Source organism: Bolinopsis microptera, chromosome 11 (genome assembly GCF_026151205.1).
Source record: "Bolinopsis microptera isolate Bmic1 chromosome 11, MBARI_Bmic_1.0, whole genome shotgun sequence".
NCBI lineage: Eukaryota > Metazoa > Ctenophora > Tentaculata > Lobata > Bolinopsidae > Bolinopsis > Bolinopsis microptera.
The window spans coordinates 7,416,897-7,438,338 of NC_087082.1; the positions used below are offsets into that span (position 1 = coordinate 7,416,897).

A 21,442-nucleotide genomic window follows, 5' to 3' on the forward strand; every position below is an offset into this window, starting at 1 on the left:
GTGATATCAGGGTTAGGAAAGGAAGAGCATGGGGAGCATGCCACACACTCAAAAAGCTTTGGAATTCTAAGCTTAGAAAGTCTATCAAGATCAGAGTGTTTACAGCACTAGTGGAGTCGGTGCTACTGTACGGTTCCGAGACTTGGACAATGACGAAAAGGCTAGAGAAGATGGTTGATGGTTGCTATACGCGAATGTTAAGAATGGCCCTTAACATCAACCAATATCGAGACCATGTCAGCAACCACAGCCTGTACGGTGATCTTCCCAAAGTCAGCTCCAAGATAACCCAACGAAGGCTCAGACTTGCAGGTCATGCTCACCGACATCCGGAGCTGACACTGAACAAACTGATCCTCTGGAAGCCGAGTCATGGGCATACTAACAGGGGGCGACCTCATTTAACACTACTAGATAACCTAAAAGCAGATACTGGGCTGAAGTCAGTAGATGAGATAGCTAGACTGATGGAGGACAGAAAGCTGTGGAGAACTGTTGTCAATGGATCTCGGGAATACCACCCGCCTTAAGTCAGTCAGTCAAGTCAAGTCAAGTAAGTCAGTAAGTCATTTCGGTGCAGTTGTAATATGACCTGTGTTCAATTGTCGTTTTGGGATTTACGCTGATTGGGCACCCAATTAAGCTGATTGGCTGCCTGTTAACTCTGTGCGAACTAGATTCAATTGGGTTTAGTTGTCAGTCACCCGTGCGGTGGGCCCAGAAAAGTCTTTGAAAGCTACACCCGGGGTCGGAAGTCTCAGGAATCAGTCAGATGACCAGATGGAGAGAAGATCCTGCATCTTGAAATATAGATTAGAGGATCTAGATTAGAGACATTTAACTGAGGTTAACCTAGATGTTTGTGTTGTAATTCCCTCGCACCGTCCTAAAATCCATTCAGTTGAAGAAAGGAAATATCTTTTACACTTAAAACACTCGAACACTATCAAAACTTTTACAAAATACACTCAACATCAAATCAATTACCAGCATCGAAATTATATTTATGTGCAACTTTCTCTAGTAGCAGATAATATGCAACAATAACAATACATGTATATAACATTACCGACCCTACCGGAACCGCAAATCCAATGTAGGGATTGGAAAAAATTTAGTTGTGATATAATAAATTAAACAAGAATACATCAGTATGATTGTATGGTAATTGGTGATAATTCTAAGAAAATGAATTGTATCCTAATTTTAAACGTTGGTTGAAAACTCAAGAAACTTAAAAGAAAAGTTCAGGCATTGATTAAAAATCTTTTTTTTCAAAATCATCAGCTCCCTAGTTTTCTTTGGCGTTAAGAATGGCGTCGTGAATTGCATTAGCCACATATTTGGCATTCTCCTGGGTAATTCCACACATGCTGATTCGCCCTGACTTCAGGAGGTATACATGGTGTTTCTCTATCAGCAACTCGCACTGCGCTTTAGTTAAACCTGTGGTATACATTTGTTAGCTAACTGTGTGGATATCTTAATGGAAATTTAAATTTAAAGCATATAGACTCCATGATTTTAATTAATTATAATTAATATACCTAATTAATTATAATTACCAGTGTAGGAGAACATTCCGTTCTGAGCGAGAATGTGGTCCCATGATCCAGGAGCGTTTGCTGTTTTCAGAGCAGTGTGTAGATAGGATCTGGATCTTCTTATCCTAAAGCAATGAACGTTACAGACCGGTGTGGTAAAAACACCCCATTTTGAGGTTTCTCGTATAATATCGGTCACCCTCTCCCATATAATACAATGTATATTACCCATATTATTATTTAAGATAATACATATCATTAGCACGAACCTGGCGTGCATTTCCTTAACACAATCCTCCCACTCAGCCCTCATGTCCCTGTTGTTCAGACACATGCTAGCAATACGAGCCCCGTGTGCAGGCGGGTTAGAGTAGATCGACCTCACAATTATTTTCATCTGAGAACAGTATTAGGTCCTTTAGTTTTAGAGAAGGTATATTTTAAAAGGACGCAGGGTTAGAGTCCTCAGTAGGATACAGTTGGTAGAATTGAGTGATAAGAGCCACGTACAGTTGTTAGAATTGAGTGATAAGAGCCACGTACAGCTGGTAGAATTGAGTGATAAGAGCCACGTACAGCTGGTAGAATTGAGTGATAAGAGCCACGTACAGTTGTTAGAATTGAGTGATAAGAGCCACGTACAGTTGTTAGAATTGAGTGATAAGAGCCACGTACAGTTGGTAGAATTGAGTGATAAGAGCCACGTACAGTTGGTAGAATTGAGTGATATGAGTTGCAGTAATCGACCGGGATTCCCGGCGCCGTGAAATCCCGGCACCGGGGGAGCTATTTCTTCCCGGCCCCGGCCGATTTTCAATTTTTGCCGGGAATTTGGCCGGGAATTTTTGATCGAAATCGGCCTAAAACTTTCATATAAATCTTAAAATGGATTTTCAATTTTAAAAGGATGATGTCCAGAGTGCCAACTTTGTCCTGAAAAGTTCTAACTTGGCCGTGGATTTATTAAATTCACGGCCCCGGCCCCGGCCAAATTCCAGAACGGCCAATTCCCGGCCCCGGCAAAATTTGGACATTCCCGGCCCCGGCCCCGGCCAAATCCTACCCCCGGTCGTTTACTGATGAGTTGCACACATGGTAGAAAATACACCAATAATATTACCTGGGACAGGCACTTATGAGAAATCTCCGCAGTTTGGCCCGCAAATATCATACATCCTATCCGCTCACAGTACAAACCCATGATCTTCGCGAAACTCTGACACACTATGAACTCGAACCCGAGATCGGCAAATAAGCGGATGCTAGCAGCATCCTGATCGAAACTTCCTGATGCGTATCCTGACAGATTTAGGAGAGTTATATTCTTGACTTAAGACTAAATCAGTATTAATTTGACAAATTGGGTCTATTGACTTATTAATTGTGTTGACTAATATGTGTACCTAGATAAGCCAAGTCAAAGAGAGGAAAATGACTCTTCTTCTTGCAAACTTCAGCAATCTTCAGCCATTGCTCCATCGTCGGATCGATCCCTGAAACAATCACATAGCTTAGGTAACCAATAACCATGGCAAGGTCCAAGTAGTATGAAATGATAGTTTCACCAATTGTTCAGTTAGCACACCATGTTCACTGTAATCTGGTCCCCTAAACTGAAACTTATGAGGACCAGGGAAGAAGCAGAAAACGGAGAGCACCAAAAAGGTGCTAAAAAGTACTAACTAACCGGTAGGATTGTGAGCACACTAAAAAGTACTAACTAACCGGTAGGATTGTGAGCACACTAAAAAGTACTAACTAACCGGTAGGATTGTGAGCACACTAAAAAGTACTAACTAACCGGTAGGATTGTGAGCACACTAAAAAGTACTAACTAACCGGTAGGATTGTGAGCACACTAAAAAGTACTAACTAACCGGTAGGATTGTGAGCACACTAAAAAGTACTAACTAACCGGTAGGATTGTGAGCACACTAAAAAGTACTAACTAACCGGTAGGATTGTGAGCACACTAAAAAGTACTAACTAACCGGTAGGATTGTGAGCACACGCGTGAAGCACCACCACACTACCGTCCTGAGCAGCCTCCAAGTCTCTGCACATACCCTCCAAGTCAAACCCCATAGTCTGAGAGGAACTTCGTTGAGGGACTTGAAAATGTTAGTAAGAGTAAGAATTTATATAAAACACCTGGTTTACAAGGTTGTCCTGTTCATTACAACTAGCTTTATTTTATATAGTAAGATTAGGACGGTATTATATGTATTATATGTACTAGCAGGAACCCGTCAAACCTTTAAGACTGGTGTCAAGGCTCTTTGGTGGCCGGATCAGTTTCCTACCCTAAAGTCTCCCAGTAAAAATAATTATTACCTATTTAATTCGCGTTTTTGACACCACTTGGGGGTCCAAATTTTGGGTACTAAAATTCTTATTCTTTGGCCGATTTTCGATTTTTTCATGCTGATTTGAAGGCCATTAAAGCATTTGAATCAGTTAAAAAAGTTTCAGTTTTATATCTTGTACGGTTTTTGCGGAAACCCGTGTTAAAGTTGATGCCGTGGTGTCAGTAAAATGGTGCGGATAAATAAATATATATATATATATTTTTTATTATGATTGGCTACTGGGACACGTCATACACACGGTTGGATTGTTAATTCGGTTGAAGTACCTTTACATCCATATATATATATATCGTCTCGCTTTATATATAGTAAGATATTAAGACCGTGATATTGGAACTGACCTCTGGATCGTAGTAAGCGTACTGCACAAAGTTGACTCCAGGTAATCTGTCGATCATGAGTTTGTGATTGCCCCAACTGGGATTACTGACCAGTATATCTTTACAACCCGGATAAAATTGGCTGATAAACTGAAATTTTACTAGAGTTTATAAAAACAGCGACTTAACACAAGGTACTCAATAAATCATTATATGGCCAGAATACGGATCATTAATAGTCACATTCACATATTATTGTAAAGGTAAGTAATATAAAGGTAGGTATTAACTTGTTATTAAACTTGTAGTTTGTAGTTGTTATACTGTTTATTTCAAGTACCTGGAAGGCCACATGAAGAGCTCCTGTTCCGGATAAGGTCTGAAGTGCTACAGCTCTGTCTTCGTTAACTAACCTACTATTCTCGCCTGAAACGAGGTGTAGTGACAGATCATTATAAGTAGCATATATATATAAGTTGTTTGATCGAAAACTGTAATCTTAGACTGACTAAACTTTAATCACAATTGACTGACGACGACATTTAAAATGGAGACGTTTCCATTCGGCAGAGTTGTGAGGTAACCTGCAAACTTAATAAAAAGGTGGGGGGGGGGGGGGGGGGGGCAGGGGATAGTTACAATAAATACATAAGATACTAACCAAGCACTAGTCGTGTAGCTGCATCAGTAAATGACTGCAGTCCACCCATACTGAGGTACTCCTTGTTCAATGTCTCGTCTGCAGCTAGCATGCTTTCTGCCTGAAACGGAAGCCTTAAAGTTTACTCATAAAACTTGTTCAAATGATAAAAAATATTAACCTTAAAAGAATGTAAGATCAGATAAGCTTCATTTCTAACAATTTCAGAAAACAGAAATCCCATGAGAACATGTGCATGGGTCCTTGGTTCAGTGCCACCCTCAGCCTCCTCCCATCCTCTAGTGTCTAGCAACCATCAACCGTTTACACCCCGACAATCTATCTTTTTCAATGTAAGATTTTTGAACTGGACGTAATAAATGGATTGAAGAAATAGACTTGAATATCTCTAATACAGACGACCTAATTAAACCACAATGCTAGGAATGAATGCAAGTCTCTCCTCCGTATCATTCTGTATCAACTAAAATTCATTCCATCTATTGTACTGAAATAATAGGCAGCATCTACCAGCATGTATTTTACAAATTATTAATTGAGCGGATTTATGCGTTCTGTACTGTGAAGTAGAACAAGGTAACCACACTAAACACCTCATATTATCGATTGTTCGTCTTCCTCTCTAGTGAGCCTCATGTTGAGGTAATTATCAGGCACAATATTATGTTCTATTTGAATACATTAATTATGTTTTTGTATTGTTCTTACAGTATGGTCGCCTTACAATTACAATATCATTCAGGGTTCCTTTTGTTTGAGTTTTGGGGACAGTTGAACTAATTATGCAACATTTGACATCCCTTTCAAGAAATTGGGTTAAATTAAGAGGTGCGAAGAATTAGCAAACTGTCCAATTTGTCAAGGAAACTGGGGAGTAACCAAACTGAAAATATACCCTCACATCTAGATCCTGCTTGTTGAGCTCTTAATTAATATTTTCCCGGACTCTCGCGACTACCATCAAGCCTGTACCAACAGTATGGATGAAAATCAATTTAGTACTATACAACTTTTGTATGCTCTGTGGTGGGTTAACCTAGTACAACACTGTATAGTGTGTTGTACAGGGGGGGGGGGGGGGGGGGGTAAAATGGCATAGATTTTTATAAATGGAAAAACTTGTTCATAAAATTGAAATTGTATGCCATTTACGACATGAATTTTGGTCATCGAATTATATATCTGACACTTAAATTGGACATCCTAACATGTTTATTTACGCATACCAAGTTACTCAAAGCTCAAATCAAGCTACTAGAAGCTCATACCAAGCTACTAGAGGCATAATCCGGTAGATTGTCGTATAATGCTAAATTAAGGTGAAATTTTTAGTAACTAGACTTCAAAAGTGTTCGTTATTTTGAAATGTTTTTACAGGATCGTAAAAATTGTTAATAATGATATTTATACTGTAGATGAATATTGAATTAAATTTATATCGTTCTTTAAGGCGGAAACTTCATAATTTGTTTTTCTAAAGTTTAAATTAAATTAAATTCGAAAATGGCATACATTTCTGAGGAGAAATTGGAAAACCCTTAGAGTAAATAGACATTTATGCCATTTTAGGTCATTGGCTCCCCCTTTTCCACCCCCTGTGTACACCATCCTACTTGTAGCGACAGAACATGCACCTCAATCCAAACTAGAGTTGACGCTTTATACTTTTCACTTGGTAAGCGCTACAAGCAAAATTTAGCGACTGTCTTTTACCCAGGTGATGCCCATATAAGGAGTGTTTTGTTTTCTTTCTTTCTTTTGTTTGTGCTAATTTTTTTCACACGGTGTGATGCCGTATAAGTTTATAATAAAGTTGCAGTTATTTTGAACGTATCATAATGCCAGAGCAGTTGTGTCTTGGCCGGAGGTTCTAGTAAAGATACTGTCACGTGACCCGCCGAACATATTACCGGTCTTAGACTCACTACCGGTTGCCTTGGTTACCAAGACGTTGCTATGGTTGCACGGAAGCACGTGAAGCGATCTAGCCAAAGTATTTGACTTTTTGCTAGACAATATTTTTATGAAATTTACGATTTATTTTCTTCAGTGAAAAGGTTTGTTAAGTTGTTCCGCTTGTAGTTTCCGGAGAAAAGCTAGTTCCAGAAATTTGCAGAGTTTACTTTGAGTCAGTTCTTGACTGGTTGAACTTCCCGACTAAAAGTTCCGGGGTTTAACGGAAGGTGAGTTTTTTAAATTTTGACTTTAAATTTATTTTCTTCCTTTTCTTTTCTCACTTTTCGGTGATTTTTGACTCAAGTAGCCGTCAATATTGGGGGGGGGGGGGGGGGGGGGGGGGGGGGGGGGGCAACCATATTAAAATATATTAAAATGTAGGATTTTTTCCGATTTTGACCCGGGGATATACTTTAATATACTTTAATATGGTTGCCCCCCCCCCCCCACCCAATATTTGTAAGACGAAATACTCAAGACCATTAAATTCACTATTTAACGGGGAAAAATTCCTGGATAACTAATTCTCACTTCCTCACAACTACAGGGTACCAGACGGCAGACACGAGATGGTTACCATGACGACTAAGTTCAGTCTTGATCACGTAGACGAGCTGGACGGGCCGGTGTTACTCTGGCAGTTCCTCCTCCGACTCCTCAACGACCCGACCTACTCATCTCTCATAACCTGGACTGGTAAATACATGGAGTTTAAACTGTTGGACCCGGAGAAAGTGGCAAAACAATGGGGTATCCACAAGAAGAAACCACACATGAATTACGACAAGCTGAGCAGGGCCCTGAGGTACTACTACGATAAGAATATAATGAAGAAGGTGGCAGGGCAGAGGTACGTGTACCAGTTTGTGTCCAACTCAGTGGGCCCCCTGTCGGCCCTTGCAGACCACCAGCCTCGCTCAGAGTTCAACAAACCCTCCTCCATGATGAGTTCTCTGGCAGCACTAACCGAGCTGAGGGCCCTCCAGATGAGCCACTCGGTCGAGTCTCACGACCACACCACAAGCTTTGATACTGCCATCTTGCCAAAACAAGAGTTTAGTATAACCAGACTGGAGCCAGTATCAGAGAATGATCTGGCTATGAACTATGTGAACTCTCAGTCCCTACAGCTGGCTGATGATCTGTTTTTCCAGTACAGAACCAGGAGATCGAGCTCGGTATGTTCCTACCCCTCTTCTGAGAGCAACTCTTTAACCAGAAGATCTAGCTCTGAGAGCAACTCTCTCTACGAGCTAGAAGCTGGAAATGACTATGATGTATACTCCAGCTCCAGGTCCAACTCAATAGATAGTGGTACTGAAGCTTACCCCATGATAGAAACATTTCAAGACTTTGGTATTAGGTCCAATGTAGCTGATCAAGTGGATGCTTATAACCAGCACTGTAACAGAAGACTGTCCCAAACTTCCAGTATATCCAGTAGTCCACCGGTACTGGACAGGTGTCAGGACCTGTTTAATAGAACTCACCCCTCACTAAACATTCCCACGGAGGCTCTCTCCCATCATGATTACCTGTATCAGTCACCTTGCACCATAGCAAGCCTATCAGCATCAGACCAGAACCCTCAGAAGCAGTCGTCACCACAGAGGCAGAGTAACAGCCGTGAGACTAACCAGAAATACCAGAGTAACCTCGTCCCTCAAACTCCTCCCACAGTCCACCTCGATCAGATTTTAATAAAGACAGAGCCAGGACTTACAGAAGAGAGCTGTGAGAGCGGGTACAGAGACTCGTGTCCTACAAAGCTGGAGGTTGAGTGGAGCAAGAGGGACGAGTTAGACCTCTATATTAAGGAGGAGATGACGGAATGGGACGATCTGCCCACGTGCAAGGAAAACTTGAAGTATACTCTGAGGTATACTGAGGGATTACCTGAGCTCTTACCCCTGCTTCAAGCTAATCCACTCAGCTAATAGACTACAAGTTATCAAGTATGGTTGCTCTGATAGGATATTCGTAAATGGTATATCCACCTTATTCCAGTATATTCATGACTTCTTATTCGATGTTTTTGTTTTGATTCGCCATTATTATGGTTACATTGCGCATTGTATTTGCTCGTTTTAGAAGCAACACCGGTTCTTTTGCGATAGTCAAAACGCGACAACTAGCGCTGGATGGCGACAACTAGCGCTATCCAGCGCTAGTTGTCGCCATCCAGCGCTAGTTGTCGCTATCCAGCGCTGGATAACGCTGGCCAGCGCAAAACTATATATGTTCGATAATTGTCGCTATCCAGCGCTAGTTGTCGCTATCCAGCGCTAGTTGTCGCTGGCTATGCGACACTGTCGCACGCGATAGTTTGCGATGGCGCAACTGGCCATCGCAAAAACAGTTCGATAACTAGCGCTGGATAGCGACAACTAGCGCTGGATAGCGACAACTAGCGCTGGCCAGCGCTGGCCATCGATATCCAGCACAAAATTTTTGCGCTATTACTCGTCAGCTAGCGCTGGCCAGCGCTAGCCAGCGCTAGCCAGCGCTAACCAGCGCTAGTCAGGCTAACCATCGCTAACCAGCGCTAGCCAGCGCTAGCCAGCGCTGGCCAGCGCTAGCTGACGAGTAATATCGCAACTATATTGCGCTGGCCAGCGCTGGCTGACGAGTAATACTAATATCGAGCGTGCGAAATCACTCTACAGTCGATCTTCGAGATTGTTCTAAAAGGGCCCCCGATGGTTGTAACCAACTTCAATCGATGTATTTTCGGACGCTAATTCCGAATCAACCCCCATGGGCCCATGACATATGGTTAAAATGCTCTCCTGACGAGATATTGGCGAAAAACTGTACATGTATCGATCACGTGATATGACCGTATAAGGAAGTTAGTCTAATTTCTCGTTATTATTAGGGTTTCAGCATATGTTTTTGTTAAGGATTGGGTTAGGGTTAGGACCAGATTAGAGGGTTAAGGTTTCGAAAAGTCGTTCAGAACCAGCTAGAGTCAGAGAATGGGTTAAAAAAGTCACGTGACAGTCGAGTGTAAAGTGATTAATCATCATCCGACTAATATCGCAAGTATATGATTTTGATACATTGCGCTGGCTAGCGATGGTTAGCGCTGGCTAGCGCTGGCTGACGAGTAATAGCGCAAAAATTTTGCGCTGGATATCGATGGCCAGCGCTGGCTATCGCTTAGCGCTGGCCAGCGCTAGTTGTCGCTATCCAGCGCTAGTTGTCGCTATCCAGCGCTAGTTATCGAACTGTTTTTGCGATGGCCAGTTGCGCCATCGCAAACTATCGCGTGCGACAGTGTCGCATAGCCAGCGACAACTAGCGCTGGATAGCGACAACTAGCGCTGGATGGCGACAACTAGCGCTGGACAGGGACAAAAGGAAATCGCGGCATGTACGGAATCGCGATTTTTCCCATTATTTGCGACAAATTGTAGTTTAATGTATAGTCTGTTAAAAATCGCGGTATCGCGAATTTTGGCCAAAATAATCGCGAAATCCTTTTGTCCCTGGCGCTGGATGGCGACAACTTGCGCTGGATAGCGACAATTATCGAACATATATATTTTGCGCTGGCCAGCGTTATCCAGCGCTGGATAGCGACAACTAGCGCTGGATGGCGACAACTAGCGCTGGATAGCGCTAGTTGTCGCCATCCAGCGCTAGTTGTCGCGTTTTGACTATCGCAAAAGAACCGCAACACCTGACAAAATACATAACCCTGAGCTTGTCGGAATGATAAGCTAGTAAGTAAATAAATTTCTAACAGCAGATTTATTTAAAGATAAGTTTTCATGCTGTAAGTAAAAAAGTAATTTATTTTTAGAAAATTATCTGATATATCTGATAATTCAAATTTGTACCCAAGAAATTTAAATAATTTTGTTTTTGTGATATAATAACTTTATTTTGATTTGAACAAATCTTGGAGTTGAGCGAGGTGTTATGTTATACTTATATTGTCCTCCCCCGGCTCCCCCTAACTATAGTACATACGGTTTGGAAATAAATAGCTAAAGAAATAAAAACTGCCCCTTCCCCAAAGATAGTATTTATTGCCACTAAAGTAGCACTTCTTACCTTTTTAACAACAGGAAGGACCCAAGGTTTCCCAGCTTCATTACGGTATGCTCCTACAGTCAGCTTCACCTGTAACAGATTTTTATTCAGGTGCTTACAGGTTACATCTCAAAATATTGAATCATGAATAATACACCTAGGCCTAGGGGCCATCTACTTAGGACATCCGCCAAAATCGCAGATTTTCAGACCGCCACCTCCCCCTGTCTGGGTACGGTGTCCGAATTTTCAAAACCACCCCTTCCCCCGGACGTCCGGATTTTCAGCTACATTTAAGAGTACAAATAAAACCAACTCAAATTCATTGTTAATAAAATGTGTAAATAGTTACTTAAAATAGACAATAATACATTTAGTGTCGAACAAGTTTAGCACAGTTACATTTAAGTACATTTAAGTACTCGTTCAAAATACAGGGATCTAAACTAACAGAGCAATTAGTGTCAAAGAGTTGAAATAAATGGGACTTTTTCGTTAATTCTTCCAAAATTTCCGGACGTCCGGATTTTCAGAAACCGCCCCCACCCCCCTCTCCCTGTCCGGATTTTTCCGAAATTCCAAAGCCACCCCCATCCCTATTTGCAGGACGTCCCAAGTAGATGGCCCCCTAACCAATGACTAGCCCGGCCCCTGTACAGTGTACATAGACACTTCAATTTTTAAATGGTCTTCGAAGATTAAAAAATGAATAGATAAGGATGTGAGATAGTGAAGTAGTATAAGTGAGGTAGCAATGCTCACCTTTTCAGGATGAGGATCAGCGTCATGTCTAGCAGAGAGGGCAAATACAGCAGGAAGGTCAACATAGTTTACCTCTGAGAAGGCGGACATCTTCCTAATGGGGGGTTATGGGTTATATTAGTCATAATTAGTGGGGGGTTATGGGTTATATTAGTCATAATTAGTGGAGGGTTATGGGTTATATTGGTCATAATTAGTGGGGGTTATGGGTTATATTAGTCATAATTAGTGGGGGGTTATGGGTTATATTAGTCATAATTAGTGGGGGGTTATGGGTTATATTAGTCATAATTAGTGGAGGGTTATGGGTTATATTGGTCATAATTAGTGGGGGTTGTGGGTTATATTAGTCATAATTAGTGGGGGGTTATGGGTTATATTAGTCATAATTAGTGGGGGGTTATGGGTTATATTGGTGACCATAATTAGTGGAGGGTTATGGGTTATATTAGACATAACAGGGAGGAAAAAAGGATCGGACAGTCGATTGCACTTAAAGTCGCACTGTAGGCAGATATATGATTACAGCATAGTGTAACCAGCTCGGTCTAACAGATTGCTTTTAGGAAGTGACCGTGAAATTAAACTCCCAAGTTTCTCAAACATTCTAGATCAAATAAAACAAAGAACAGTAGATTTCAGACAAATAAAAGATACAAGTAATAATTACAGATTTAAGAATGATAAGATATAAAACCCCCATTTTGATTTGAGGCAAACTTTAAGAACAGTCTCCCTTTACCCGATACCAGCGTGTGCTCCGGTATCATGTGTTATGCACGTGCAAATCACGTGGCGCGCACTGTGCGATATCAACATGTGACTCATATGAAATAAGGAGATAAGGACGTTTAGATTTCATGTACTAACACATTCCTGCTGCTCTTAAATAACTTAAGTAAAACATTGACTTTTGCATCATCTTGACAGTGACGGAACATTTAATTAAACGTAATTCGACAAACTACTATCTAATTCGCAGCATCGCTTGTAGTTGAGCAAATTTCTAAAACATTGTCGATTAAATTGGTTTGATGAACAGATGTCTTACAATAGCACTCAAAGCACTTTGTTTCAGAATTACAGATGAGCTCCTGTCATTTCCAGTACCCCATGTGAGCTCTTCACTTCATACGAACATCGGTAAACCATCTAATATAAACCTATCCAACGTTAATGTTAACCATTAATACTTTACTAAAACTACTGAATAATGAGGACTTACTAGCACTAATTAGTGCTAGTAAGTGCTAAATGAGCACTAACTACATATTATTCTGCATTACGATTAACAGCTAAACATAAGTAAAAACAACTGTAACCATGGTAACTGTAATCATGGTAAATGTAACCATGGTAACTGTAACCATGGTAACTGTAACCATGGTAACTGTAACAATGGTAACTGTAACCATGGAAACTGTAACCATGGTAACTGTAACCATGGTAACGGTCTATGTAAAACACTAAAAAGTCAGCGAAATTCAAAACCCCGTAAAAGTTGAACAAGAGGGCTACATTCTAAAATAATTACATTGAAATGTAATCTCATCGTTTAAATTACTCGATGCAGCTTGTAGTCAAGATTCACTACTAGTATTTACATAAAGTAATGCGTTTTAAACGGAGGAAATCAAGATTCATATCATATTATAGTCATTTCAAACGTAAACAGCAGAACATAAAACTTTTTATACAAGGAAATTTGCGATAAATGTTGAAGTACACAGGTGTACAGGTACCTTCTTTAACTCTCTTCAACTTCTCTCTGGAAGATAACTGGTCACGTGACTGATCACCACATGTCAAACAGCTCAGCTATCCCCTCCGTATCGTCAAGTCCGCACAGAAAGTCCAGGTTGAGGTCCGGACTGGCTGGCAGCCCAAAAGACAGTTTCCTCTTGAAGGGAGACTTGTAGGGTGAGGACCTGTAGGGCGACCCAAAGGGGGACTTTAGAGCACAAGTTGGGGAGGGGAAATCTAGAGACTGACGAGCTAGTTTGACGGGGGTTTTCAGGGGGGTTTTCTTGGGGGTCATGGAGAGGGATTTCTTTTGGGGGGAGGAGAAGAGAGAGGAGTGAGAAGGAGCGGCTGATTGGAGAGAAGGGGCGGGGAAGGAGGAGGTAAAGGAAGAGGAGGGGCCCGCTGTGTCGGGAGGTTCTGACGGGGGCTCTGTCTTGATGGTGGTGTCCGCCTCTTCTGGGTCTTTGGGGAACACTGGGAACACGTCAAATGGTATACCCTCGCTACTCACTTTTATCCTGATCTCCTGGAAAATACAGTGAATATTAGTGAACACCACCTCATATACACAGTACACTAAGTATACACTAAGTATATACTTAGTAGTAAGTATGTTACATACACAGCACATATTGTGCACTAAGATAACATAATTGAGAAATGCCGTAATAATAGTATATTTATGATAAATGTATAGTAATAATAATAAGCTATAAAATAAGCTTACCGAGTCGGTTCCCTCAGGATCTAGGAACTCTAACTTAGCCTGACTGGGAGCAGGAACCGCCACGAGAATCTGACCCCAGAACTCTTCTATACCCTCCAAGTCATCGTTAACCACGTATGTTTTCCTGTGGGATGTTCCTTCTTAATATTTGGGTTATAACCGGGGTTAATATTGGGGTTGCACACGACCCCAGGCCACATGGTTAACGATTTCAAGCAACGTCACAAAGTGACCTAGTAGCTATAGTAGTAGTACTTAGTAGTAACTACATATAGTAACTAGTTACTAGAGACATACTCCAGAAACTAAACCAAGCTAGGACACCAATAATCCTGGAAACGGTAAAATATACAAAATATAAACTGAAAGCACTTATTAGTTTGGCAAATGATCAGTAGACACCAACTGATAAACGAACGAGAAGCACAGGGTTAATTTTCCCACTCCCCACAATAACGATGGTATTATGCAGAGATGGCAGCATGTGTTATGTAGAGATGGCAAACAAGGAATATATTGGGAATAAGGAACGGGGGTATTATGTTTCGCGTGTTCTGTACGGTTATCAGATCTTCGTGCATAGCAGGTAATAAGAACAATAATAAGAACAATTTCATTATTCTTTAATCTTGTGTATTATATTATAATATGTATACTCATAATAGTAAAGGTTTACTATCACGTAATATTATGTACTGTTTTGAGTTTCTATGAGGTTATATGCGGTTAATTTTAATGACTAAGTAAATAAGCTTTACTTTTTACTTGTCACCTTATACTCTGTTATCAAGTATACCAATATTATCTGCCGTGTGAGGTCACGTAGCGTTGACAATCTACATTGAACCAAGCTTGTTGTATTTTGAACACAATTGTGACAGCCTGCAGCCAGCATGATGTTTCTGTTGTTAAGTTTGTTACTAACGGTCGGAGAGGCTAATTTTAATATTCTACCGGTTGTCCCCTTCCCTCAAGTGAGTAGTGATCATTTAACAAATTTTACATGTTTAACATCACGTTCATCTATTGTTGTTTCTGCCAGTAGAAAAAGTTTTTAAAACGATAGTTGATACAAATGTGAAATGATGTCAGCAGGCTGAGTCAAGAGCTAGTTTGTTGATCATCCAAGCAGGACGAGTCGAGTTGTCTGACCTCCTAATTGAATTAATTAGTAATTAATTAGCAATTCCTTCGCAGGAAGCGGAGATGATCTCCACGGTAAGGAGAAGTCTTCATGTGGAGGAGTTTAAGATAACTACAGATAAGCTACGAGAAGACAAGGTTATCTCCTCGACCATCTCTAGATACGAGCGGTACTTTGAGAGGTTAGCATTTCACAAACTGGACATTTTAGAGAGCTTGGGTAACTAGGGTAACTAGGGTAACCACTAACCAGGGTAACTAGGGTAACGAGGGTAACTAGGGTATCCACTAACCAGGGTAACTAGGGTAACTAGGGTAACCATGGTAACCACTAACCAGGGTAACTTGCAGGTTTGAACGTGGTCCAGCCTCCCCGGACGGTTATGTCACAGAGGTAAGCGTTACAGTGGCGGACCCCACAGCTCAACTAAAGATAGGAGTAGACGAGAGTTACACCCTCAACATCAACCCTCTGTCTCCAGTGGTGAAACTAGCAGCCAAGACAAGGTTCGGAGTGGTGCGGGGCCTGGAAACGTTCTACCAGCTCTACAACATCACTGACGGCACCTTCCCTTCTGTTAAGATTAAGGACTATCCCAGGTTCACTTACCGAGGGTTCCTAATAGACACATCTCGTCATTTTCTGCCAGTAGATACAATTGAGAAGGTGATAACAGGTCTAGCCATGTCCAAGTTTAACGTGCTCCACTGGCACATAGTTGACGATCCCTCCTTCCCCTACTATAGTCCCACCTTCCCTTCCCTGGCTGAGAAGGGAGCGTATGACATGAACCACGTGTACAGAATCTCTGATATTCTGCAGGTGATAAGTTATGCGGAGGATCACGGTATTGTGGTGGTCCCTGAGTTTGATACCCCCGGACACACCTTATCCTGGGGTAAAGGACTGGAGAACTTCCTGACTCATTGTCCGGGTGTGGGCACGTTTGGTGGAGACTACGGACCCATCAACCCATCTGTGGAGGCCAACTACCAGGTCCTACAGAAACTGCTTGCGGAGGTCACCTCACTGTTCCCTAGTGGTTTTATACATCTCGGAGGAGACGAAGTACCGTTCAATTGTTGGGCTGCTAACCAGGAGCTGGTAGCGTGGATGAAGAAGCAGGGGATCCAGAACTTTAACGACCTGGAGAGCTACTACGAGGAGAGATTGCTGGATATAGTCCACCACTTAAACACCAGCTACGTGGTCTGGGAGGAGATATTCAATAACAACCTACAGATACAGCCCGACACTATAATCCACGTCTGGAAGGATAAGTGGCAGGCGACTATGGGTAAAGTTATCAAAGCAGGCTACAAAACCATCCTCTCCAGCCCCTGGTACCTCAACTACATCTCCTTTAGTCGGGACTGGAAGACATACTACCAAGTAGAACCTCTCAAAATCCCCGGAGCCACTGCAGAGGAGCTGAATCTGGTGATTGGAGGGGAGGCGTGTATGTGGGGAGAGTATGTGGATGCCACTAATATTCTCTCCAGGACATTCCCTCGAGCATCAGCTGTAGCAGAGAGGCTCTGGAGCAGTGAGAAGAGGACCAATGTTGCAGATATGGAGTTTAGACTGGATAAGCATAGGTGTGGGATGTGCGCTAGAGATATACCTGCTGAGACGATTATATTGAGGAGTTACTGTCCTGTTGAGTTTAGTGGGTATGATCACTGGTAGGAGTACCACGTAATGTCCATAAAAGGTATCACTGTTAGGAGTACCACGTGATACCCATATAAGGTAATATGGAGTTCTGAGATATATGTAAATCCACATTCCACATGTAATTTCAATAGTTATCATTATTGATTGTGTTTGTTATAAAACTATGACTTTTCACTGAAAAATGTGTAGTGACTCAAAAGGAGCTTACTTACAAAGTTCCACAACAAAACACTGTCCGTCTTCCCATCATAAACTGTACTTTTATAATTCAATCTTTCTTTCACTACTATTAATTGTGTTAATGTTTACTTTACTGAAGCAGCCTTTTAAATAAGGAATTATTCTAAAAGAGACCTTGAACTTGCACACCTTGCAGCATCCGATCTTGAATCAGATCCGTCTACCAAATCAAGCAAATTGACAAGCATGTTCTAAAAAAGATATAAAACAACTAAAATGCTGCCCCCCCCCCCCCTACAATACTGAAACTTACGGGTGGTTCTCCTTGCAGTTGTCTGATGCTATGAGATTCAGCTCCTGAACTAGGGCTCCTATTATTTGCTTGTCTAAATGCTGCTCCTGAAAATACGTACTGTATAAGCTCTAACTTTTTACTGGGTGTTTATAGTACTTTGTTTATAGTGCGAATATTTATACACATGTATAGTATACATGTGTATATAACATGAGTATCTGATTATTGCATTATTACATTATGATTACAGAAAATTGCTACGAGAATTGAAAAAAATGTACACGTTAGAGTAGAAAAGATTGGAATGAATAGAAAAGACTAGAATGAAATGAATTATTTATATAACTATAAATACAAGTTAGGAGAACAGGTGGTAGCCATTCAGAAGATTAAACAAGATTCCACAAAGTTCTATAATCTATAACAGTAGTGCAATTATCAAATTAGAAGCTCTCAATTGGATCCTCTTCAAGTTCAGTATGTGCAGGACGTATTTGATTTACGCATCATGTATAATAGTGTATACACTATACAATACACTTTACGCTATGATATAATATGTATATTGTATATTGTACAGTGTAAAATGATGAATCACTGTAGTCAGTCTCTGCTACGTTAGTCTGGTATAACAACAGTATAGCTACCTGCAATTGTAAGGAGTATATTTCGGATTGGAGGAGGGTTACTTTCTTCTGTTTCTCTTTCTCAGCTATACTGTCAGGGTCCGTATCTTGCTCTGTGTTCTCCCTGAAAGTGAAAGTGAAGGTAAAGTAAATACACAGTACTTGTCATAACAAAGAGACAATTTAAAAACACTCCCTTGGTTAGCAAGCTAGTTGGCAGTCTGTCCTGCACTTCTACAAGATCACGTGATAAGCTTGTTATCTATGATAAGCTTGTTATCTAAGCACGTGACAGGTATTTTAAAATGCCAGACCAAAGTTCGTCTCACATCTTACGTAGTCTTGCAGCTAAACAATTAATGTTCAGAAGCATTATGTAGAGCCAGAGAACTAGTTGTTTCCATCACTGTTTCAATTTTAAAACATGTTTTCTTAAAATGTCGGGAAAATATAAATTGCTCGAATGGAGAAATTAAATAAATACAACCTGAAAAAAAAACCCCTCGCATAAACCTACCTCCATTTAATAAGATTTTTAGTAGTTTTCTCAATCAGGCCCACTCCCTCCAGCACATTCGTAATGTCGTATATGCGCCGTTTAGCTACACCTAGCTTGGAGCACGCGTAGTTGAGATCTAGCGAGCTGTCTCGAGAACTAGCCAGTAGCTGACAGAACCTGAAACAGTAAGTTATTAGGTCTCAAGTTAGAGGTCTCAGGTAGTAGGTCTCAAGTGGAGAACACAAGTTGTGGGATTTAAGTAGGGTGATTAACTGATAATTACTGATAATTAGTTAGTACACGGAACATAGCGCAGTGCAATGTAGCACTGAGAATTAGTGTGATAGAACAGACAGACTTTTGAACAACTGTCAGACACAATACAAGGTACAAATTACAGAGGACTTGTATTCAATGTAATATTTAGTTCTAATCCCAAAATATTCTCCCAGAGTCATCACACTCCTACAGCTCATATCTCCATAGTAACTGGTAGAGTATAATACACAACTGCTACATGGAGGTATCCACTATCTCCATAGTAACTGGTAGAGTATAATACACAACTGCTACATGGAGGTATCTACTATCTCCATAGTAACTGGTAGAGTATAATACACAACTGCTACATGGAGGTATCCACTATCTCCATAGTAACTGGTAGAGTATAATACACAACTGCTACATGGAGGTATCCACTATCTCCATAGTAACTGGTAGAGTATAATACACAACTGCTACATGGAGGTATCCACTATCCTCCATAGTAACTGGTAGAGTATAATACACAACTGCTACATGGAGGTATCTACTATCCTCCATAGTAACTGGTAGAGTATAATACACAACTGCTACATGGAGGTATCCACTATCTCCATAGTAACTGGTAGAGTATAATACACAACTGCTACATGGAGGTATCTACTATCCTCCAGGGATCTATTATACAACAATTAAAGTGGTTTGTTAGTCACAGTACGTGGATGTGTTTCCCAAATGTGAGAGTAGTTATTCCACACGTGAGTCTCACCTACAAGGGATAATGAGCTATACACTTGTGAAGGTGATACCGTCGTTGTCATGGGAGCAACAATTCAAATTTGAAAATGTACGCAGTTTTCATCCCTAGTCCCTAAACTCCTTACACCCCAGTTTTTACCGTGCACACTGCACCCACTATATAATAGGTTCGTATTAGAAAACACTATAGCTAAGCACTTGTGTAAAAGTGTATTTCTTGCAGAAAAGTGTAATTCTTGCAGTAGTGTATTAATTCTACAGCAGATAAGAATACTGTCGATAAAAAGCACTGAGCCAGGTTCTAGAATGACCTCATTTGTTTTCATTGCAAGCCGGGAATATGATAGCCTCATCGCTGAAATAATAACATTAGTCGGTGAGGTCACCAGATGATCCGTGGAAGAGGCGTAATGGTCTGCCTTTAGTAAAGTGACTAATAAAAGAAAACCAGCTCTGCATATTTGCGTCCAATCGCACTAGGTAGACCACTTAAATGAGGGCCCTGTGGAGGCGCACGGCAGGCCTGCACAATGTTGATCAACCGATGGCACTGGCAACAACTAATCAGCGCCCAGCCAGCGCCCACGTGGTGTTTATCCGGGTAGCAACAAGTAGCATGTGGACAGCACGTGACTCATCCTGCTCGCGCACGTGACACGACGCGTTAGTCACGTGACACAGGGCTTATAACTTGCTCGGTGTGTGAGACCAGCTTATTCGTTGCTGTGTTTTATACTTTCTCCACGTAAAGTAGCAACGAGCCTCGGCCCCCCGACATGGTGTTTGGATGGCATGAGGTCCTGTCGTGGGACAAAATAAAATACTTCGCAAGCTTACTTGACTTCTTCGTTTAAGCATTGAGCGGCACGGCTAGTCCAGTAGACCTGTCTGCTGGATGTCGCGTGTTATGTGTCGCTTTCTGTTTCCGATTGGGCTCTAACTAGGCCGGCTGTCCGAGTACAGCTGGTTCTAGTTAGAACCCTGCTCTTTGGCCTCCCCTCCCGGTATCAGCCGCGCTCTCTGCTACAAAAAGGCAGCTAGCGGTCGGGAGGGGCCGGCCAGGGGCACCAGAGCACGTGTTCTCGGAGTGCTCTGTTCCAGGGGAGTGTATTTCAGTTGTCATGGTGACGTCATCATAACACTCTGTGTCGTGGTCACGTTGCTATGACAACTGAGGACATTCTCCTGGCAACCGAGCATGTCAAGAACCAGGTCAGACCTCCACGGGGTCGTGCTTGGGACACGCTTCCACTCCAACTATATCCAACATCTTGCTGGAATTGTGCCACGAATCTGATCCAAGTTGTTGAAGCTTGAGACGAAGATCCTACACATTCCGAGAGGAGTTGTCTGATATAGGAGGAGGGAAGTAGGCTAACCAGACCTGTGAAGATGTCAAGTGAACTCTGCGAAGTAATTTTATTTTCCTCACGGCAGAACCTCGTCCACACTCCACACACAACAAACAAAATACCCGTTATAGAATAGTAGAGCAAGGTAAGGTTCAGTGTACTAGAAGACTTTGTTTCTATAGCTCATTTCATGCTATGGAAATGCTGTTTTTTAAGGACAACGGAAATTGCACAGCCCTATGTAGATATTATTATGATGGGTGGGGGCCAACTTTTGGCAGTTGTAACCTTCAAATGAGATTGTATAAAACACAGCTGATGAGTTCAAAAGAAATAAAAACAAAAGAAACATTAACACACCATAGATGCTGGACGCTGGTTTTATAGCACGTGTGCTAATCTGTGCGCTACATCCGTAACAACTTCAGAAACAGAGCACCCCTCCCTGTGGTCTTACGCTCGCACAGACTACCTTACGAGACATATCTATATTCGACATAATTCTGGTGACCTAAATGATTTGGGA

General features: G+C 41.5%; 3 protein-coding genes across 3 annotated transcripts in view; 1 reads left to right on the forward strand and 2 right to left on the reverse strand.

Annotated features, from left to right (window-relative positions):
• Nucleotides 1-919: 919 nt before the first annotated feature.
• The window catches only part of LOC134823015 (aspartate aminotransferase, cytoplasmic-like), a 39,172-nt gene continuing 18,649 nt past the window's right edge, over nucleotides 920-21,442 (reverse strand). The window contains exons 2-12 of the mRNA XM_063834323.1: nucleotides 11,654-11,748; nucleotides 10,913-10,981; nucleotides 4,895-4,994; nucleotides 4,574-4,659; nucleotides 4,255-4,383; nucleotides 3,536-3,632; nucleotides 2,948-3,037; nucleotides 2,665-2,843; nucleotides 1,814-1,941; nucleotides 1,566-1,669; nucleotides 920-1,446 (exon numbers count right to left, since the gene is read on the reverse strand). Coding sequence (XP_063690393.1) covers nucleotides 1,292-1,446; nucleotides 1,566-1,669; nucleotides 1,814-1,941; nucleotides 2,665-2,843; nucleotides 2,948-3,037; nucleotides 3,536-3,632; nucleotides 4,255-4,383; nucleotides 4,574-4,659; nucleotides 4,895-4,994; nucleotides 10,913-10,981; nucleotides 11,654-11,743 — 1,227 coding nt within the window. The 5' untranslated portion in view covers nucleotides 11,744-11,748 and the 3' untranslated portion in view covers nucleotides 920-1,291. The remainder of the gene's footprint in view (nucleotides 1,447-1,565; nucleotides 1,670-1,813; nucleotides 1,942-2,664; nucleotides 2,844-2,947; nucleotides 3,038-3,535; nucleotides 3,633-4,254; nucleotides 4,384-4,573; nucleotides 4,660-4,894; nucleotides 4,995-10,912; nucleotides 10,982-11,653; nucleotides 11,749-21,442) is intronic.
• LOC134823014 (transcription factor E2F5-like) overlaps nucleotides 12,286-21,442 on the reverse strand; it is a 50,451-nt gene continuing 41,294 nt past the window's right edge. Inside the window, exons 5-9 of the mRNA XM_063834322.1 lie at nucleotides 18,563-18,721; nucleotides 18,067-18,169; nucleotides 17,438-17,523; nucleotides 14,124-14,247; nucleotides 12,286-13,922 (exon numbers count right to left, since the gene is read on the reverse strand). Of these exons, the coding sequence (XP_063690392.1) occupies nucleotides 13,449-13,922; nucleotides 14,124-14,247; nucleotides 17,438-17,523; nucleotides 18,067-18,169; nucleotides 18,563-18,721 (946 nt within the window). The 3' untranslated portion in view covers nucleotides 12,286-13,448. The remainder of the gene's footprint in view (nucleotides 13,923-14,123; nucleotides 14,248-17,437; nucleotides 17,524-18,066; nucleotides 18,170-18,562; nucleotides 18,722-21,442) is intronic.
• Nucleotides 14,927-17,126, forward strand: LOC134822674 (beta-hexosaminidase subunit beta-like). Its single transcript, XM_063833865.1, has 3 exons — nucleotides 14,927-15,097; nucleotides 15,321-15,448; nucleotides 15,618-17,126. The coding sequence occupies exons 1-3, from the start codon at nucleotides 15,017-15,019 to the stop codon at nucleotides 16,954-16,956; spliced, it is 1,548 nt and encodes a 515-aa protein (XP_063689935.1). The 5' UTR covers nucleotides 14,927-15,016; the 3' UTR covers nucleotides 16,957-17,126.

What these genes read in the sequence shown, in the direction of transcription:
- LOC134822674 (XM_063833865.1), top strand. Translation starts at nt 15,017, where the DNA reads ATGATGTTTCTGTTGTTAAGTTTGTTACTAACGGTCGGAGAGGCTAAT. An exon ending in CGGTTGTCCCCTTCCCTCAA is followed by an intron (nt 15,098 to 15,320) that starts GTGAGTAGTGAT and finishes ATTCCTTCGCAG; the next exon opens with GAAGCGGAGATGATCTCCAC. An exon ending in TACGAGCGGTACTTTGAGAG is followed by an intron (nt 15,449 to 15,617) that starts GTTAGCATTTCA and finishes GGTAACTTGCAG; the next exon opens with GTTTGAACGTGGTCCAGCCT.